The sequence below is a fragment of the Rhipicephalus microplus genome, chromosome X, assembly GCF_043290135.1.
Source record: "Rhipicephalus microplus isolate Deutch F79 chromosome X, USDA_Rmic, whole genome shotgun sequence".
Lineage (NCBI taxonomy): Eukaryota > Metazoa > Arthropoda > Arachnida > Ixodida > Ixodidae > Rhipicephalus > Rhipicephalus microplus.
In genome coordinates, this window is record NC_134710.1 from 161282570 (window position 1) to 161304819 (window position 22250).

General features: G+C 44.3%; 1 protein-coding gene across 2 annotated transcripts; it reads right to left on the reverse strand.

The window, feature by feature from the left end:
- Positions 1 to 5272: 5272 nt before the first annotated feature.
- LOC119177096 (alpha-(1,3)-fucosyltransferase C) lies at positions 5273 to 7282 on the reverse strand. Of its 2 annotated transcripts, none has more exons than XM_037428482.2 (2): positions 7040 to 7282; positions 5273 to 6855 (listed from the first exon to the last, which is right to left on the reverse strand). In XM_037428482.2, exon 2 carries the CDS (start codon positions 6822 to 6824, stop codon positions 5379 to 5381), a length of 1446 nt encoding a protein of 481 aa, XP_037284379.2. In that variant the 5' UTR covers positions 6825 to 6855; positions 7040 to 7282; the 3' UTR covers positions 5273 to 5378. The 2 variants fall into 2 exon arrangements, with proteins under 2 accessions (XP_037284379.2, XP_037284378.2); XM_037428481.2 differs by having other exon boundaries at positions 5273 to 6838; positions 7040 to 7280.
- Between the last annotated feature and the right edge of the window lie 14968 nt (positions 7283 to 22250).

Here is a 22250-nt window from a genome sequence, read left to right on the forward strand (position 1 = left end):
AGCATGCCGATACGAACTGCATGGCTATTATAGTTCCATAAAAAAAGGAGATACTTACACGGCAATGACGAAGTGGGATAGATATGAAAGCGTACCAACACACTCATTAAACAATTTGAAACAATTTGAAACAAGTTGAAGAATAATAAAAAGAGATGTAGTTTAATTATTAGGTTAACCCACTGCACGCAAGGTTGGATAGCTTGGTAATGTACGATAAAAGGAACTGCTGAAGTGACTAAAGTGAGAATATTACGTAAGGAAGAGCAGATATAACTACTTTTGTACACATCATCTTATTTGTGTGAATAAAAGTGAACAGCTTTTACTGGCCCACATGTACTTCATATGATCGTAACGTTGGACAAAATGCGATGTAGCAGATGTATAATATAAACCCCTGCTACACAACCGCGAGCCCTTCATACGTTCAGGCGTCATAAAATGGAAATTGGTTTCAGACGCTACGAAGGTAGACATAAAAAAAAACTGCGTCACCGCTTTTGTCTGTGCATGCATTTAAATAAACGACTCACTGCAGTTTCTTTTGTCATGGTAATGTATTCTTCGTGTAGCTGAAGGAAGGCAACAAAATGACGGAAGAAATTCGCAATTTTTGCTGCTCCTTCGCGGAGAAACAATCTCGTTATTGTTTGTTACCTTTCAGTTCGTAGAATAATATCTAGGTCATTAGTGACGTTTCCGCGAAAGAGGACCGAAGTGCGCAGACGCCGTTTGGCGTCGTGCACTTCCTATTCTCACTCACTCTGTTTAAGACTTGTCGTCGTGGTCGTCAACTATGAGAACGAGTACTGCCATTCGTATTAGAATTAGTTCCGTGTTCTCGTAATGCCTCCCGGCGTGGCTACTTAGCGACTGCCTTCCCGTTACTGAGAGGCGACGGTTAGGCGAAAAATTAAAAAAAAAGCGCAAGCATTTATATGCTACATGTATATGCCAGAATTAGCAACGTACAAGATACGCATATCCACTTACTTGTTCGCTCGTTTCTGTTTTACCCACACGAAGAAGGAAAATACGAGTATGGCGAAACCCCGCGGTAATCTGTTTGAGATCGAGCTATAATGTTTTGCCATATCGAGAACTTCAGTGCAGGTGCCCTGTGATTTTGACACATTTGTACCGGCTAGCAGTATTCACTTCAGCCGCGAACTAAAGCAGTAGTAAATGAGCCCATTCGCCTAACAGTGTTAACGGGGCAACATTAGTGCATCATTTCTTGAAGCCACTGATTAAATTCAGGTGGGAAAGACGCAGGAATATCTGTAGTGGCCGCTTAGAGAATCAGGCCCAATGTAGCTCACGTGACTCGTGCACCTATAGTGACGGCATGGTACTAGTACGTGGGAAAATTTAGAACAAAAAAATGAAGACTTATCGTAAACGTTTTATTAACACAGCAAATTTAATCGCATCAAGCTGAACGGACGCTATGTCATTACTTCTTGTGTTTTCAGTCTGAATTTTCCTCTGTTTATTCTCAGTTGTAAGCATGAAACAACTCTCGCAAGAGTCGAACCACACCCTCTCAAGGATGGCCGAACTCAAGCGCTAGAAACTTACGTGGGAACCTGGCTGTGGCTCCGTTCGTAGATAGAAGTGCGGACCTTTAGCCGCTCGTATACTTGCCTCACGCCATGCCGAGCAAACTCGACGCGGTATCTGTGCGGACTGTTTTAGGGATGGCTGTTTAAATGTTTTAATCGATTAGATGATCATTAATCGTTCTTTGATTTAGCTTTTATTAGATTATTTGCTTTCGAGGTGATATTTCAATTGGTTAATCAAATAATTGATACTTTTATGGATGCTTTAAAAGGTATGTCATTGTGTTTGATGTCGAACTAAGTCTATTGGACGTGCTTTGTTCCTCATTTGCGCTTTCGCGGAAAATTCGCACTTCCGCTCAAACACAGGGGAACATGTCGTCTTCCGGTTATGTCTGAGGATCTGTGGCTATCGTTCATAGACGATTCGCCAGCAGATTGTATTTGCTCGAAGCCTGCCCAGTTGAGCACACCGAAATCGGATGCTTTTTCGGTGATCACAATGGCCGAAAAGATGCACGCCAAAAATGCAGCGTGGACGACGTTTAGAAAATCCCGCAGAAGGCAGACCAGAGATGTGGAAAAGTAACTGAGATGCTCGAACTTTGGGGTGGCCCCTTTTGTCTGACATTTCGGAAGTCCTCAGGTGTTGCGGAAGTATCGGGGGTTCTTTAACGCGAACTGACTTCGCACAGTACACTGGCCTCTCATTCTGCCGCCATCAAAATGCGCCGCCACGGCCGGGATCAAATGCGTCAGCTTTGGGTCAGCAGCCGAAAACATTAAACACTGCTCCACCACGGCGGACAACGCTGCAATCTTCGATAGCACAAGTATAAAAGCCGACACGTTTTACCATTTCTGATATTACTCGAAGGCCGAGGACTGTTGACGCCTCTATCACTTCACATCCTGAAGCGCTTATAAGTTGTATTTCAATTTTCCGGGCACGTGGTCGCCAAAGTAAAGGGTTTAGTCTTGGAAACCCAGTTTGCTGCCTTCGTCAACGTCACCACCACGTGACAACATACGAAGTAATCTGGCTATGCGGACCAAACGTTATCATTTTGCTGAACTTTATTCGTCGGGGTTACTATTTTAAAGGTTAATTGGGCCATCTTTGTTAATTATAAAACTTGGCGGAATAACACTAATCTTAAGAAAGTTGAAGCCATCTTACGTTTCCGAACAAGTGCTACAACATTTGTATCAGCGATTTTCCTCGAGTTACTAATTTAAAAACTAAACAACCTTTGCTAATTTATCAAACTTGGTGGATTGGGGAATATATACTGACATGACGTATAAGACTCAGGACAACACTGCGCCACTTAAAAATGTGTAGAATATTCATTCTAAAACACAAAGAGCACGTGCAAATCCGGATACAAGAAGGAGCTGAAGACACCACAAATGTCGACTAACAAATGCAATGCCTTGCTTTTTAGAATAAATACTCTCCAGTTGGCTCAGCGCTATGTTTTTATATTCTATAGGCGCATGTTAGCTAAAGCGCCCTATATAATAATAATAATAATAATAATAATAATAATAATAATAATAATAATAATAATAATAATAATAATAATAATAATAATAATAATAATAATAATTTATTTAACGTGCCTCGAAACAACCATAAGGCCTTCGTGCAAGCGCACGCAAAAAGAAAATATTAGAAAGAAAGAATACAATAAAGGCAGTCTTCAGAAAGAGAAGTCAACTAAAAAAGCGAAAACGCACAGACTAAAAAAATCTGGGCAAAATGAAAAGAAAAAAGAAATGCAAGACGAAAATCGCGGAATTGGAGCGAAAAAAAAAAAACAAAAGGAAATAAACACAATTGTGTGGAAGGCTTCTTGAAATATGAGAAATGGAAGAATATGTACATTGTGAAAAACTGTTCAGACAATGCTAAGCTGAGATGAAAACAATGACAGTGGACTGAATAAACATCAAGATCATGAAAGTTAACATTATGAAGACTTTGAATTCTGTGATTGGTAGAGTGGTGAAATAAGTTAGCAAGTAGTACATGTAATTGTGGATTCTTGCTGATTAACTTATGCGGAATCCAAAAATATACACAACTGAGAAGTAAAGGGCAGTATATACCACGAATAGTTTGCAAAAAAATCACAAATCACGGCAGTGCGATTTCATCGGTATATGATAATATCCGAGGTTAACGCCCGAAAATCATGACATGACTACGAAAGACGCAGTAGAGGGGGGGGGTCTCCATAAATTTCACCCTCCGGAGGTTCTTTCACATGCACTGACGTCACAAAGTCCACGGGCATCGACCATTTCACCTCTGCTGAAATGCGACCGCCACGGCCGGCATCGAACCCGTGACGTTCGGGTAGCAGCCGAGCTCGGTAACCGCTACACGACCGCGGTGGATGTAATTCAATGAAGGATTCAGTTATTGTCCGTTTGTTCTATGGCCTTCTTCGCCTCATCTCACGTAAATAAGGTGCTTACTTCCTTTGTCATGAACTCGCCTAACAATCTGTACCAAGAACAGAGCAGTGCTGTAAATCTGTTGGACTTTCTACAGACGGCAACGCTAGACTGTCGTCCTACGGTGCACGGCCTCCACCTTTAATTGATTAATATGTGGGGTTTAACGTCCCAAAGCCACCATATGAATATGAGAGACGCCGTAGTGGGGGGCTCCGGGAATTTCGACCACACAGGGTTCCTTAACGTGCACCCAAATCTGAGCACACGGGCCTACAACATTTCCGCCTCCATCGGCAATGCAGCCGCCGCAGCCGGGATTCGATCCCGCAACCTGCGGGTCAGCAGCCGAGTACCTTAGTTACTAGACCACCGCGGCGGGGCGGACTCCGCCTTTACCGATGGCTGTTGGCCGCTATACGAATAAACCGCCCCACCGATAACAATCCATTTGTCATCTTCGTCTTGCCGGTTGAAGAGGTTTGCAGCAGGCGTGCTTTCCAGAGAAGACACCTCATTGTCGCAGGGAAAAAGGAAAGGTAGCAAGTTTTGGAGCGCACTTGCACCAATGTTCCATTGTATATTTAGCGGAGTTTGGGCTAGTGACGTCGAACCACCAATTGTCTGTGTAAAACACCCCCTCAACCTAAATGAAAACATTTGTGTGTTTACAGTGAACGTGAGGATGAATGCTCCCCGGAGTCGACCGCGTGAGGTTCAAATTGTGCCAGTTGACTTGTACAAGATTGTACTAGAAATGCTCATTCAATTTGAACCTGAAACGCTTCGTAGAGCACCGAACAGAGTACCAAGCATGCATGTATAGTATATACTAATCGATTCAAGCAAGATAACTGAGGACTAAGTAACGCATGTACACACTTTAGTTCCCGTCGTCTTCAGTTCGGGTCATATCGGCGCAATTTAGACTTGAGCGTGTAGAGCAGAGGCGGCATTATCTGTAGAAACCAGATTCGTTCTGACATGACACTTTTTTAGCGACTGCGCATAGAAGTTGTTACGCTAAAGAAATTGCTTATGCATTTGAATCCGCGAGTACTGTATGTCTGGATCTAATCTGTCAGGCAAACACTTGAGTGGCGATCTTAGGCACGGATACTAGAGGAGAGGCAGGAAGTTGCTGCGCCTAGATGGCCATGGAAGAGTGCAAGGGATACGGTAGTTCCATGCATTAGCTCGCAACGCTGTTCTGTAGTGGACAGGAAATGTAACCGAGATTGGGCAGATAAAAAGTTTATTTGCACGGTGAAAAAGAACTATCGAAGTGGGTGCAATTATATAAAAGACGAAAGGAATGCGAAAAAAATTTGCAACAATGCGCCCTTACAATGTGTCGTCGTGGTCATGTCCCAAGTTTTCGTTGACTTCATCTAATGGGAGAGGACTTGCTGTTGTAGTAGCGGTACGTTGCGCTTTAGGAGGCCTAACAATGCGACCAGGAATTTCCATCTCTTCCTCAGGCACAAAAATTATTCCGTGTGCGGTGAGCTTCGCATTAATGATGGAACCACCTGGACTTGGTATGACATAGTCGCACTCTGGGCGCCGCCGCCACCAGGAGAAGATGTCGGTAGTGGCAGTGGAGTTCTCGGCAGCTTCGTACAGAGCGTCGCAGAGCGCGCACATTGGGTGGACCGGGAACTCGTGTAGCTTCTGTTTCCATGTAAAGTACGACACATACGTGTGCACGTCGTCACGCATGACGTTGAGCTTGTCGACAATATCGAATGCGGTCGGCTCTTGCGATGTGTCGTAAACGGACCCCTGGGGCACCGTATCTCCGAGGGCTGTCTTGCCGAAGTAGACGGGAACGATGTTGTAATGAAAGGCGGCGGATATCATCTGCAACGGGTGATGGAAACAGGGAGAAGTCTCGAGAACGAATACAAAGTAGAAGTCCTTGGCCACCATCTGCATACACTCCTCAAGGGAATTGCACAATGGGCGGCCACAATCAGGAAACATGAAAACGTCGAACGTTTGGTTGATATGTACCATGAAATTTTCCGAGCTTCTGGGCAGAGGATGGTAGTGGATCCCTGCAGCGTTACGGCGCAGCGGCTGTTCGCACGTGCTTACAAACCAGGCAATGCTTTTAGATTTCGCATCAATAGCCTCGAGAAGAAGTTCGCGGCGCATTGAAACTAAATCTGAGCGATTCCGCCACGTGGTGTAGGGAGCGACGACGTCCGCATCGTCTCTATATGACATAGTCCAGTTAAACAGTTCAGAAACGCGACGGAAAGGCATTGACCACTTAGCGGGTTCTCCAGCCAAGGTAGAGTACACCCACCACTGTTCCGGGTGCCGGTGCCTCGGCAGATTGTAAGGATCCAAGCGAGACGCTTCGACAACAATGGCGTCACTGACAACATGGTAAACAGGGTCCTTTGTGATGTAGCAAAGCTTTTCAGTTTTGTTGAACTCGCCACATTCCATCAGAAGTCGATCTCTCACGGGCGGACAATTGTCATCGTCCGCTGGATTCCACAGGAAAATGCGGGGAAACGTAAAACCCACGCTGGCAGGGCGTTGTCTCCAGGGATACCAGTAGCTGAGGGGTTGCGTGGTGGTGTACGGAATATAGATGTAAAAGAGCCCTGAAAAGAGCACTGGTCCTACGACCACCGTGACAACTAATGCCCAGAAGCACCACGTCTGGCGTTGCATATGTGTCACCGCTGCCTCCGGTAACGCCGCCTCCTGTGCCACCGCCTCCTCCTCTGCGGTGGCTGTTTCGCTGGAGGATTCCTGACCTTCCGTGGGCATGGCTCGTCAGGAAGCTGCACGAGAGAGAAACCTATGAGAGAGACGAAAGTTTCACCGGTCAAGTTCACCTCCTCCCGAAAGCGGCTCCTGACACAAGACAGTTAAACCACATCGCCGTGATAAGTTTACCAAGTAATAAATAAATAGACATGAAGTAGTCAACTGTACGTTTTAATGCTACGCTTGAAGTGTTATCAATGGCAAAGGATAGTTACGTGAACCACTCCAGACAATGCACTCAGCTCCGTCGATGCCCGAATCCAAGCACCTTGACAACACGCCAGGAATGTGCGACGTGCCTTGCTTTGAGTATGCGTCTGTGCAGGGGCTTGTATTTGTGAAGGTAATTTATTTATTTTACTGCGTACGTAACATGACACGTGCCCTCCCTCCCCTTTTTATCGTTATCGAAACCGCCAAATAATACAAGCAATTGTTTGCGTCTACCATTCATATAGCACAAAGGCGCTCCACCTCTCCACTCTCCCAAGAGTGACGAGCGTGTGGCCGCAACGTTCGAGCAGCTGGCTGACACTGCTGGCTAATATCGCGTTTGGAAGGGGTGTCTAGTTTCTAGGTAAGAGTGCAAATAAGAAAAAAATGCAATAAATCTTTTATAGAGTCCGCGTATGATGGAAATGAAGTTAGCACCACGTGCGAAAATAACGAAATGCACTCGTGATATTGTCATCTGATCTCTGTTTTTTTTACATTTTTATCATTTCATTGCTTTTTCTGGTGTGCCGGCAGGTGGAGCATTCTGGTGTGATCGCTACCTCGGAGATTTTGGTTAACTTTCTTGACGGATCATCTTGGCGGTGTCGATGGGCGCTTCTGTCTTCACTGCTGTCGTCATCAGTACCGTTTGTTCCTGCTGCTCGGGTTGCGTGCTGGTTCATCTACTAGAACATCGCTCACTTCGGGTGCCAGCCGGAATTCGCAAAGCATAGTTGATGGAATGCAAAAGGAGCTTTGTGGTTCACAAGCAAGGGAAAATGCAGTTAGAGTTTGCTTGCGAACGCTTGCTTGAGGTAAGCAAGATAACTTTTGCAGGGTTTGTCTTCGTCCTGTGAACATCCTTGTCGACTAGAGTATCCCTTGTCCTGTGCCTCACATATTTTAAGTGCTATACGTCAATAATTATCTCCTTATCAGCTCTAGCACTATTTACGCATTTTTTTCAGCTGTCGAGAAACCCTAGCGGTCAGAGACCTGTGTCGCAAGCTAGGTGGAATGAGTCAATGGTGGGAACACGTCATCGTGCTAAAAAAAAAAAAATAACCAGCCACCAGAAAACAGAAATGTAGCGGCATACCACCTTTTTCCGTATACCCGTGTTCATCAAATTTGATATATAAGTGGTTTGTTCCTACCTATCTTATGCTCAATTTCTAGTTCATAATTTCCTGCTTGTTCTTATTGATTCAATGTTATAGCCACACATTCAGCACCAGTTGTAGAATTTATGGCGCTTGAGCAAAGCCGCGCATAGAAACCGTATGAGCGGCGTATGCCCCCTTAGCAGTGCAGTTAACAACACATTTATAGCCTTTTGAATGCGCTGCTGTATGGCAAGCTCTGAATTACATGCAAGTGAATCTTTGTAGTTGCTTCTGTTACGCAAATATTGATTGATATGTGGGGTTTAACGTCCCAAAACCACCATATGATTATGAGAGACGCCGTAGCGGAGGGCTCCGGAAATTTTGACCACCTGGGGTTCTTTAACGTGCACCCAAATCTGAGTACACGGGCCTACACCATTTCCACCTCCATCGGAAATGCAGCCGCCGCAGCCGGGATACGAACCCGCGACCTGCGGGTCAGCAGCCGAGTACCTTAGCCACTAGACCACCGCGGCGGGGCGGTTACGCAAATAGCGTGTCCAGATGCATGTTCAGCAAGGTTCAGATTAAAGACTGTGATTTGCTCCCATGATGATGCTTCATCCACCGAGTCTCCATTTTCGCCGGAACTGGCTGTTTGTATGCTTTGTAACACAGAAGAGTGAATGGGGCTACTAGTAAGTCTTTTGCCTCTGGAGACTTGCAAGGTCAGTTCGAACGAATGTTTCGTTATTCCTGTTGCGCATTTTTGTATAACTTAAAACCAGTAGTGCAATACGTACTGCACCATGTTACGATGGCAAACTAAAAGTGGTTTAGCACCCCCAGAGGTTGATAGCGTGAAGAAGATGGCACACATTGAAGACGCGCATATTCAGGGCAGCAGAACTAGCCCTGTATTTTAAACGTGGGGCACGCTGTCGCAGTGCACTGCATGGCGCGTTTACGTACAAAACATTTGTTCGAGGAATAATGTAACACACATTCCTCACTTATGCAACACTCGTCTGCCTCATGGATTCTCCTTACTTCAATTAGTAATTTCGCCCACTTGTCATGACTTTTGGCAAAACAGAGCATGCGTCAATATATTACACGATAAGCCTTTTTGCAAATTCTATAGTTGGCATTTTAGGGGTGCACAAAGTTTTCGCGCATGCTGCTTGTTGTCAGAATGTCTGACAAGCGGGCCAAATTACTAAATGTGATGAAGTGAACAAGACGACTTTGACAACAGATTCACTATCACAGAGCTGCTGTGATTGAGCCTGACGGCGCACAGATGACGTTTGTCGGTAAATAACGATGGCTTTTCTGTGATTTTTTTTTCGAAAAAGGCGCTTTATGAGCGTGTTTCTTATGTCTGTCATCATCTCAATCCTCCATTTGAATCACATCTTCGAATTGGCTTATACGTAGCCAAGTCTCAACTACATCTACACTGTTGGTTCACAAACCGGCCCTCTACGAAATCACACAGATGAATGGTACCTAAATATAATCGAATAGAATAATTTATTTCTGACATATTTACATAACATGAAATATGTCATGGCAAAAGGAGACTCGTATGCTTCCTGGCGAGGCCTTGACCTCGGACTAGCACGTCGAACAGCCATGAGCAAAACCAAACAAACCAATGCAAACAATAAAACAAATATACAGGCTAGAGATATTACCTTTCTTTAACAAAAACAACAAAAAAAACTTTGTATACCTTCTATCCCAAGTTCACACTTTTTGACGTGCCTGCTTGATCGGTCGCTCTGTCACCAGTAAAATGACTCTTTATAGTATTTCACAGTCTCCAGGATGAGCTCTTCCTAAACGGGGCGTTTCGCAGAATTTTGGCTGATCTCAGAGTCGGTCTAGCCGCACTGCCTGGCCGACTAGTAATCGCAATAGTCGGAAACGCTGCCCTAGATATAACGTTTGTGAGGGCCAAAGAGTAACATCTATATTGTGACAGTTTCACAGAGGGAACATTTTTCTAATATATATGCGTGCTTCAGGTTCACTCTTTAGATACATGAAGGATATTTTATTACAAGTGTGTCTAACTGCGGGCTTTACGAACATGAGTCGATGACCGACAGGGAACTTGGGTGGCAGGCGTGTGCAAGTGTATTACCACTATGATACAAAAGTTTGTTGAATAGCGTGCCTGCATTTGTACTTTCATTTTCATCTCTTGACGCACTGAGAGGATAAACAGAAATATTACTTTGAGACGGAGTTAGCCGATTTTAAGTTATTCGGCTTACATTCTTGGTAACCTTTCGGCGCGCACACAGTGAACGGGAAAACAGAAGGCTAGGCGACAAACAAACACGCCTGTTCGTCGTCTTGGCCTCCGTTTTCGTGCCCCGCCGTGGTTGTCTAGGTGCTAAGGTTCTCGGCTGTTGACCCGCAGGTCGCGGGATTGAATCCCGGCTGTGGCGGCTGCATTTATGATGGAGGCGGAAATGTTGTAGGCCCGTGTACTCAGATTTGGGTGCACGTTAAAGAACCCCAGGTGGTCTAAATTTCCGGAGCCCTCCGCTACGGCGTCTCTCATAAACATATAGTGCTTTTGGGACGTTAAACCCCTGAAATCAGCCTCCGTTTTCGTCTACTGTGTGCGCGACGAAATGTCACCAAGAATGTCCTCATAGCAACTCGCCCAACTTTCCATTTTATTACAATATTCTGCTTAAATGAAAAGTTGGTTTTCAAGAATGCACTTAGCCATGCGAATGCTACCGCATTTACTGTGATAGTGTACGAGTTCGCTATCATCGCATTTATTTGCTGCGATAGCGGTATACCATGCGCGGTTAAGAATGGTGACGCCCTCTTTTCCCTGTTCAGCAAAAAAAACTGGTCTCAAGATCTGGATCTTGGTATAGTGTTAACTATGTCTATATGGTTCATTGTGCGAAAAATTTCCCATTCATTATTGGGCCCAGTGTTTTTCTTTGCATTCTAGAGGTTCATTCCAATACGTCTGATCTAAGTTTTCATGGCAACGTGTATGCTGTTTCATTGTTTTGGAACGTTAACCATTGATACGCTGTGTACACGATTGAATTCACCACTCATTTTTGCTATTTACATCATGTAAAGGCTACAAAAGAGCAAGATATATCCTACTTTGTAATAATTGAACCTGCTGTATATTACATTTGTCCTAATTTAACTTCATATTGCAGTGTACTGTACATATGATCACTCAGAAGCTACTACCAAGCTAGACGAGTTGTTCAACGTGCCGCTTCCTGCAAGAATTGTGAAAAGCAGAATGTCACTTTTATTAAATGAACAAAGCCAAAAAATAATTTCCACTACAATCCTAGCGTGATATTTAATTATGTTTACGCCAAAGCTAAGCATTAGTGACTTCAGAGAAAAGAGATATTAAATTATAACTTATTTAGAACAAACTACTACAACACACAACTATTCATCAATTATCCCAATGTTTTTGTTGATACAGAATGCTCAGGGCCTTGAAAGAACTCTGTAGAAGTTTGACACATTTACAGAGAGTTCTTCATAGGTGGTATCTGAAAGGGTCAAACACATATTACTACGAGCTGCATGTAGATTTTGACCCCTTTAAAGAAATCGCGCGACGTGTGAAACGAAACCCCGTTTCTGCGCTCATTCGCTACCGTGAAATCGCACATGCAGCGCTTACATCAATGATCTTCTTTTAGCAGAAAAAGTGCGCGCACACTATCAACCTCTCACTTATCAGGGACGATGGCGCACTTGGCCGAAAAATGTTGACGTGCTGCGAATACAAATGGAAGAGGAGTCGATATGTTTATCTGCTCTGAAAGCACGACGAAAATGTGCTAGACGAAGAACTATACCACTGATGTAACAGCCCACCCCCCACACGCACACCCTCGCCCAAGCGCAAACGGAGCACGCGCAAAAGGAATGGGCGTTGCTGAATGCACCCTAAATTCACCAAGAAACCAAAGCTTTTTATTTTGCAGAAATGAAAATGGTGCATTATGTGCTTGTAAGGGCGAAGTATATGAATATGGTGGGCTTTACTGGACTTCCTGTCCTATAGCGCCCAAATTTTCCCAACAATTTAGAAGTTGCTGAAAAAGAGGAATGCTGCACTGTTGCGCTATTCACAGTGCATCAGAAAATCGCTACCCGCATTTGTAGGAACTTCATGGGCAAGTATACTATGACACACAAGCGGCACGCCATTCATTCCCCAATGAGCTGCTAGGCACTTTCATGATTGCACCTATTCTAATCTTTACTATGTTAAGGATGACTTCAAATTCAAACTTGGGCGCTCTCTGAGCACTTTTGGACAGCTAACGCCGTTTAAGCGGTAAAATTGGCAGTATTCTATCAGTTTAGATTTTGAATTTCTTTTTTCTGCCGCAGAGAGCTTCCTTAAGCTCGTTCGCTTTCCGGATAGGTGAAAGAAACGGCTCTGAAAGAAACCGACTGCGCGTGTCAATGCAAGGGGTTTTAGTCAGGGCTAAAGTCCCTCAATTATGGAGGGACCTTCGTCAGTACGAGCGCATTGCGCCACCTGGGATACGCGAAGCCAACCGGCTGTGAAAACGGGCTTGACTATCGGCCCTTTCTTGCGCAGAGCGCGCGTTATTTGAGTCTCTTGTTTGCTCACCCATCTCATAAAAATGGCAGAGACTGCTGCGCCACGCTATAGTCATGTACTACAGTGTAGCTGCGCAAAGCACGAGCCGCCTCTACACAGAAATGGCGGCTGCACAACACAGAAATGGCATCAGCACTTTTGGAGTAAGGCGCGTTGTTTGTCGTTTGAATATGACAATACTTCGCCAAATCGGCACGCGACTTTCAGCGTGCTTCATCAAAGGTATCCCGTCATCTAAACATCATGTTGCTGCGACTGCGCTACTAGAAGCCCCGTCTACAGGCGTTTTGATATTAGATGTTTCGTGACCCTCGCTGAATTGGCTATATTTACTGTAAGCTATAGATATTTGCGAATGAACGGTCTTCGTCGGCGAGACGCAGGAGGGCACGCAAAATTCAGATGCAGCTTGCACCGGTTTCTCGGAGCACGCGCGTGAGGAATGTTGATTTAATTGCTTTACCAAGGTTCTAATGACAGGAAGGCGCACTGCAACCGGTGTGGCCTCCGAACTGAGTCACTCAGTGCCTACATTTCGCGAATGGCTTGTGGTTATGCACTATCACAAAAGATGCGCGAACAGCATGACTTTCGCACAGTCGAACTTCAACATGCCTTGACTATCGTTGGCCGAATGTGTGCTTTTGGCTGGCGTCACTGTAGTGCTAGAAGTTTGGTCCGGCTGGTGCTATCGCATTGCTTGTGTTCCGAGTGCAGTGCACGACTGGTAAAGGATAACCGTAACGCGTAGTGGTGGACATCTTTCTGCAATTATCTTTATAACTGCTAGCAGTCACTGTTTATTTCCGTATTTTTCAGGTACGCTGAATATGCAACATGTCACCTTACGTTGCTCAGCGCACCGTATCCGCGTGAGGAGGTATTCGGCTGAATAAATCGCTTCAAAACACTGACGCGCCACCGTGATGCTTTAGGCAATCAGCATGCACTTGATCAACGATGCCCAATGGCAAGTGACTACTGCGTTACCCCACGTAGTACCTCCAAAACACTGCCGCACAGTTTGTCTGCCCTGCTGAACAACATGGCCTGTGACAGCACAGCAGCATTCACTTAGCAACAGATGACCGATGACAACAGCCGATACGTGTTCGCACACTGTGAAAAAGCCCGCAATGGGAGCAATACCCTTCGGAGATCACAGGCTTCACATAAAAACTTCGCAGACCTAGGAATTTTTGCGCATCCGGACACTCACACTAAATGTGAAAAAAAAAGTATCATCGTCGATCTTGCCCTTCACGACAAGCAAGATGAGGTACTCGGCAGCAAAGACACTCTGACCTTAGACAACACCACTTTTTTACATTGCAATCTAGAAAAGGCTCAGATCTCCCGTTTTTCACTGGGAGATCCGGAGCGGTCGCACATCGATTATCTCGCATCCATGATCTCGCAGCTACCACCTTTGCCACCACTTACTTTCCACAGTGCCCCTTGGAATTATTGTGTTTGCGATATGTAATAAATTGACAAGTGTACGTAACTGACTCATGAAACACTTTTTGTTTATATATTTGTAAGTTTAGCACTTTATAAAGTAATAATTTATTCATTTGAGTGGTCTCAAGGTCATTTTATGAACGTGACGTCACTTCCGTGAGCGATCGTCTCATGAACCGCACGTCGCAGGCGACGCTGCCAAGAAAGATGGGATGGTCAGTAGTCTAATCCTGTCACTTTTGTTCGAATAAAATGAAAGCTCTACCTATGTCACGACAAAGACAGAGAAGCTGCCATCAGAAACCAACTGACGTTGAAGAACGAAGCCCCACTACTGGTTGTTGTAATGAAAAGTTGATGATACTTCACTCCCTTCGGGTCCGTTGCTCAGGACAGCCACGTCGTCACTCCTGAGACTCACCCATGTGTATGGATGTCTGGATGGGGTTCTGAGGAGCGTGGGCGTTCGAGGCTGGTTGCTTTTCTTCCGCGCTGGATCTCCGTCAAGCCACCGAACAAACTGGTTTCTTCCCGTGTAGCCCCTCTTCCAGCCTGCCGTTCACGCTTACCATTCAACAATACGAGCGGGTGAAGGTCAAGCGGGGCTGGTACAGGCCACGGGGGCTCGGAGCGGGTTGGGGAGCAAGCGCGCTTGGGCCACAACCTTCCCGAGAATCGCTGCGCGCGCAGGCCCACTCTGTCTTCTCTCTCTCTCTCTTTGGCTTTACCCTCCCTCATTCACTGATGGCCGCCGTGCCAGAGACCGCAGCTCCAGCTAGATACAGTGCGGCCGTCACTACTTCTTGCTCTTTCTTCCGCCATTCTCAAAGTTTTGTACATGTTTGCTCAAATAAACAACAAATTACTACGAACTCCGTGCATCACGACCCCTTGAAGACGTTGACTTTGGCATACATAAAAGCAATAATAATATTGATATTAGTAATTATAGTACTAATTATAATAGTGATAATATATTATTGAACGTGTTCTGGAGCAGTCATATGATCTTAGTGCAGGTGCACGCAAAATTAAAACAATTGAAGTAAACAGTACAATACAGACACTTTTCACAAAAATTAAAAAAAAATGTAAATACACACAGAAAAGAAATAAGTGCAATATTGGAAGAATAAGAAGGCAAGGAGAGAATCATGTAATGGAAGTGAAAAATAAAGGAAATGAATATAAACAACTTTGTAGAAACCCTTCTGAAAAAAAGGAAAGAATTCGAACGTTGTGAAAAACTATGTTAAGACACTGTAGAGCTGAGATAAAAACGATGACAGTGGACTGTGAAAAAACACCAAGAACATAAAACATGACATTATAGAAGCTTTGTATTCTGTTAACAGTAGTTTGTTGGAAGAAGTTGGCAGGTATACAAAAAAAAAAGGTCCGTTCTCTCTGATTAACTTACACGGAATCTAAAAATTTACACAACTGAGAAGTAAAGAGCAGGATATCATACCGTGAACTTGTTTCTAAAGAAATGACAGGTCATCGCGATTTTGTCGTCAGTCAAGTGATGACAGAGATAATAATCTGGCAGTGTTGGAACGAGATCCAGAGTCATTTATAGTGAAAAGATGATTGTATATGCTCGTGCATTCTTTTGCACTTGCTCAATGGCGTTACTGCCAGATTTAGCAACGCCATTCCAGATCACAGATGCATATTGAAGTTGAGGAAGACATATTGCGGTGTACAATTTGTGGAAGGCTGTAGGAGAACTGAATTCTCGAGAGATTCTACAAATGTAGCCGAGAGAACGAAGGCAACGCATGGAAACACGTTTATAGTGAGCTTAAAATTTAGCATGGTATCAAAAGAACACAAATATCACTTATCTTACATAAGGACATGGTATTGACAGAGTATAGAAATGACATGATGAATGTTTTGCGAGATATACTCATGAACATGGTCTTTGAGGTGTTCAGGAAAAGGTTGTTGTTACCCCATTCGGGAAAAAACACAAACCTGACTGCAGCAAATGGCAGTCGTGAAATGAATTGATTTTCTTAAAACATTGATGTCATTGGCTTACAATATAAAAGAATAACAAATTGCAAAAGAAAAATCGGTAGCGTAAATTTAAAAAGAGTGGGCGTTATACTGACCCTTGAGGGGCTCCACTAGTCACTTTGTAAAGAAGGACGTTTGGCCACCGCAACATAATCCATTAAGCATATAGCTGTGTAGGAGATTCACAACAAACGAGTCAGCATCAAAGCTTACAAGTTTAACCAAAAACAGTGTGTGGCTCACTACGTCAAACGCCTTGCTCAGGTCTCGGTAGACTACGCCAACCTGTCCTCTCGGAGAAATAGGTGAAGAAATTTGCGTCATGAAACTCAAGATTTGTGGTAGTTGAGCAGCCATGTACGGAGAAAACCATGTTGATTAAAAATCAATCAATTATTCACGGTAACGTACAATATGTTGTGAAGATCCAGCTCAGAGATATTCGATGCAGCCCATAGTAGAAATTGGGTGTTAATTAGAAACATCAGTTGTGCAGCCCGACTTAAATACTAGAAAAACACGCACAGTTTTCCACATGTTGGGAAGTGTGGAAGTGCTCAGGCACTTAAAAATATTGTAGTTAGTACTTGGGCAAATATACTACGATATGCTTATAGATGTGGCGGAATGGATGCAAGTGCCTAATGCATGAGCAGATGAGCTTTTCACCCAGCGATAGACCATTAGTTGTGCTAACTGCCTTGGGCTGCTGTGCTTTCTGCATCCTATAGTCTTAGGCCTTATAAACGGATGGAAAATGCGTGGCAAAACAGTCCGTAACGGCATGCACTTCGACATCGTCCGAATCTAATAGCCTGAAGGACTCCCCACTTTTGCTAGACCGTTTGCGTACACACTTCCAAAACTCAGCTGGCCTGTCATCAAGATTTCTTCTAATAATGCAATATATGAACTGTTGTCCCTTATATATAGCCATAGCTGAACTCTTCCTTTTTCTTACTGAATGGAGAACATTTAGCAACCTTGTGCTCGCGATCTTTATGCGTTTCACTCAAGTGCCATAAACTGCTCAACTTGGTCATCAACATTTGGTCTGTCAGTAACCTGTGACCAATCAACAGCCAATAAGTAATGATAAAAACCCTTGTAGTCACCTCTCTTGAATGCCAATTTTGAATATTGGTTAAAATTACTACTGTAGATCGTTGTTTCGGCACATGCAAATAATATTACTTTAAGTGGTGCGTGGAATTTGCCAGGACGAACAAAAGAGATGCCGGAGCGTGAAACAGACAGAGGTCCAAGAGTCTAAGACGTTGTGTATGCAACTGACGACGGTGTTATGATATGTTGCAGTAGGGAATTAAGTACCACAAAATCTAACAGCAGGCTGCGCTTTTTCTCAGTGAAGTGCTTATATAAAGAAAATGTAAGCGTTCTACAGCCAATTACAGGTACATTTAATTCACCAAGAACAATAATGCTCTGCCCACAATGAGATGATATCACATATTCAATAGAAGACATTACATCATGAAACATGGCAGGCGTTATGCTGGGTACTAAATAGAAACATCCATACACATACACAGAATTTGAGGGACCGGAAGGAATACTTGAACGAAGTCCTAAGACCCCCTCAGCCAGTCATCGGCTTCACCCAGGTCGGCACAGAAAGGTGAAGACCCTCCGCGATGGTCCCTGCCCTCTGGACAGCCAGTAGTTGTGGACCCAAGTGCGGGCTGTGTAAGCTCCGACACCACAAGTCCTCGCCACACAAATCAGCGCCCACATTCGCAGGGCACTGCCAGAGCATGTGGGTTAGCGAGTAACTCTCCAGGCCACAACGAAAACCCTCTTTATGGAAGTCCGACTGTATCCTATGATACCTTTGCGGGCAGAGATATGTACCCGTCTGTAGGAGTCAAAAAGTGAGTCCCGGGGCTCTGTTGAACCTAGCATTGGAGAAAAAAAAACGCCTCCGACTCAGCTTGTAGCTAGATGTAATCTCATTGAACGTGTCAAAGAATCCTTTCTGAGTTCAATGTCTTCCCCAGACGCTTCGCCGTCCAACATGGTTCGTGCATTCATGTGCAACGATGTGAGCACTGGTATTAAGATTAACCCCATAAGTTCCCTCAACTTGCGCTGTAACTTAATAGATATGGTGACCACCAACCCATGTTGCCTATCTGCGACCACTCTGAATAAGTCTTGCCACCTGCTGCGAAATGAAACCTCCAGAGAAGACCCGAAAGGCCGATCTCCAATACGAGGAAATCACACAAGGCACCCCTGCTGCCAGGAGAGCTAACGACATGGCGACCTCCTCCACAACTGTGACCTGATCTGTACAGACTGAAGCCCGGGACCAGCTGCCCCTTACCATCAACAACTGACACCCCAAACCCCAGCCGCGTACTATACTGCGCAGCGTTCCCCAAAAACACCGCTTTAGTATTACTACCAACTTTGAAAAAAATGGCCCGAGCTCGAGACACACAGTGGCCTGTATGGTGCACCGGATTAATGTTGCGGGGAGTAGGATTCACCATGATATCCCCCCGCTCGTCACCTTTGAGCTGAGCTCCTTCATACACAGCTACCCTAGGAGCTGCAATGCCAGCCCCATCTAAAATCGTCAAACTAGGCTTTGTGCTGGACAGAAGTGCCACCTGTGTTGCAAAGTGCCCTTCAGTAAGCTCCTTAACCGTGTAGTGCAAACCACTTCAATCCGCTCAATTAACAAATTCTCCCGGTGCTCAGGGCCGATTTTTAATGAGATCAATCCTTCGAAAGAGTCAAGGTCTTTCCATTTAATAAATTTTAGTGAATTGTCCATGTCAACCAGCGCGCCACAGTCTTTCCGTTTGGTTGCACTGAAATGTCGGTCACTGCGGAAGGTGGTGAAAGTCGGGGAAAAAGTCAGAAGAGGGAACTTTAGGGCCCAGTCAAGTCTGAGTAATACCAGCAATAGAAAAAGAAGAAAGAACAATAGCGAACAACTCGTTTGTCGTGGTAGGCAGACCACAAGCATTCTGGTAGAATGTCTACGTCACACGGCAGTTTTGACACCAGGCACTAGATCAGACGGATGATGCGTGTCGTCATGGAACACCCCGTGGAAAGGCTTGAAAAGGCATCCCAGAGGCCGAATCGAAGGGTCATTCAGGCGCTGTAATGTTTCCTCGTCCACTCGATGTATAATGAAGGATAGGTCTCAAAATTAATTTGATGGCACCGGCAAGAAATGGGAGACAGATCCATCGAAGTAACAAGTTTGCTGATGTCAGCAGCAGTGTTGTCCGGGCTCAGCGTCGAAACAAAAATGGTCTTTGGCCGCTGCGGCCGATGTGGCCGTTGAGCTACAGATATCACCGATCTTGTCATATCTCTAAACGAAGCAGCTTTCTTCTTTCTTTCAATTTCTGGCGGAAGAAGAGCAGCAGTGGAGGCTGTCGCAGGAATCACGCTGCGTCGTTCGCATATGTCATCAGCTGGCGGTGAATTCGATGGAGTAAGGGTATTGCAGAAATTTTGTCCACAGTGTGCAGGTGGCTTGGAAATTGCAGATTGCTCACCATCCCCCTCACTGGGAGGGCCATAGCTGCCTTCACTAGCATGGTGGCCATGCAGTTTGTCAGCGCCTCACGCAGGAAGCGGACCTTTCCCTGGAGGGAGGAGATGACGCGGGCTTGTTGCTTAGAAGCCTGGGAATGATTCTTACGCAGCCGCTCGTTTTCTTTGCGTAGTCGGGATACCTCGTCGCTGAGGAACGACAATCCCCGCAACGCGTCGAGGAGGAGGCGACGTAGACCGGCGAGATCACCAACCACAGTGGCACCCGTGGGGAAGGAACCAGTTTGGGAACTACATATAAAGCTTATACCAGAGCAAGCCACCGAGTCGTCTTCGCTAAGCTTATCATCACCATGGCTTGGATCACACAAATTGCGGTAAAAGGAGCGAGATCCGTACTGCAAAAGTTGAAGTTCTTTATCAGACCAGGCTGCACACTTCGTGTGAACACGCTTAGAGCAACGTTTACAGCGGTAAAACTGCTGCTTGCCGAAAAACGGACACGAGTACAGCAAGCATGCGTCATGGCGGGGAGCCATGGTAATAATTCATAATAATTATGCTATTATAACAACAATATTATTATAATATTAACACTAATATTATTGTCTGGGGTTGTACATGCGAAAGCCGCCTTATGATTATGAAGCACGTCGTAGTGCAGGGTACCTATACTGAGAACAGCGCAACAAGGAAAAAGGATAGGAAGAAACACAGACGAGCGCTGATTTACAACTGAAGTTTATTTCCGAAACGGAGCAAAATATAAAGAAAACCGACGCGTGCACAAAAGATTGCAAACCAATATTTTCAGAAAACCAAAAAGAGGAAGTAGCCTATACGTCACCTACGGCAGTCATGCGCGCTGGGCGAATGCGCGTAGGATGGACACTTCCGTTTCCGTCAAAGCAATGGACGGGATTCTCACACAGTTATTGCCAAGTCTACCAATTTCTGCTGCCTCAATTATCTCGCGCATTTGTTGGCAACCAGTTGGGAACGTAGGCTGATTCTTTTTTTTTCTTTTTTTTTGCAAATATTGATTGCCAATCATTTGTGGACGTGTCGATTTTCTATATATTGTACTCCGTTTCGCAAATAAACTTCAGTTGTAAATCGGCGCTCGTCTGTGTTTCTTCCTGTCCCTTGTCCCTTGTTACGCTGTTGTCAGTATAATGAACCACCAACTTGCCCAAAAACAGGCTTTTTTGCGTACTTCAGAGCCCCGGAAATATCTCTTGTCTGGTGTTCTTTAACGTGCACTTACATCGCACAATACACGGGCCTCCACCATTTAGCCTCCGTCCAAATGGCGTTTCGAAGGTCGTTGGCATAAATTACGTTCCCTTCTGAAAGGGCACAAGTGTCGCTTCGTAGTACGCACGTGTTCTACTTCGTAAAATGAAAAAAGAAAGCAAGCTTGGAGTATTCTATCTTCATCTCAAAGAAGGTTACATTAGAAAAACTGGTCGCAGGAGCCGCATCAAATTGTCAGTACACGGGAGTAGGTTTGGAAGTAAGGTTTGTAAGCAACTTTATCGTATCTGGTAATCGAATTGCCTGGGGAATAAAAGCCAGTATTTAATAACTTTATTTAAACTATAGGGGTCTGTGTTTTCAAAATTTTTTTCTTGAATTTCAGAGGGTGTTTTTCGGAGTGTATTTGTTTGGAAGAAATCTGTCGTTTATTGGTGCTTATTTTCCGTAAATATTCTCCGAAATTCGAGGTTTGATTTTGATTTCTAAGCTGTTGCAATGTGTTGAGTATTTTTTTCATTTTCGATGGCTATGATTTGCATAGTTACTGATAAATTTGTTTTTCTATTCTTCGATTTCATCTCGCTTCCTATACATTTACCTTGTTAATGAAGCTGGTGATTTGCACTGCTGTGAACCCGCGACAGTGCACTTTTTCTGAAGGGGGATGCAGGGGGTCAAGCTGCTTGTAAGCTTTTTGTTGTAGCTTCTTGCATCTCCTTGAAAAGAAGGACTCAATAATAATAATAATAATAATAATAATAATAATAATAATAATAATAATAATAATAATAATAATAATAATAATAATAATAATAATAATAATAATAATAATAATAATAATAATAATAATAATAATAATAATAATAACCACATTCATATTGTTACTAATATTATTATAAATACTCCGACGTCATAGATAAAATAGTATCTGAACACGAAAGCGTGCGAACACACTGAGTGTGTTTTAGATGTCTGGAAGGATGGAACGCAGAAACGCATACCTACAAGCGCAAATACTTGAATACAAAACACCTACGTTTGTTCGTACTACAATCTTAAGGCTTGTTATAATAGACGTTACCTCTGAGCTTTATGATGTTGCTGTCGCTGATGGTGATGATCCAGCCTTTCCACCGTGATAATTCTCAGCTA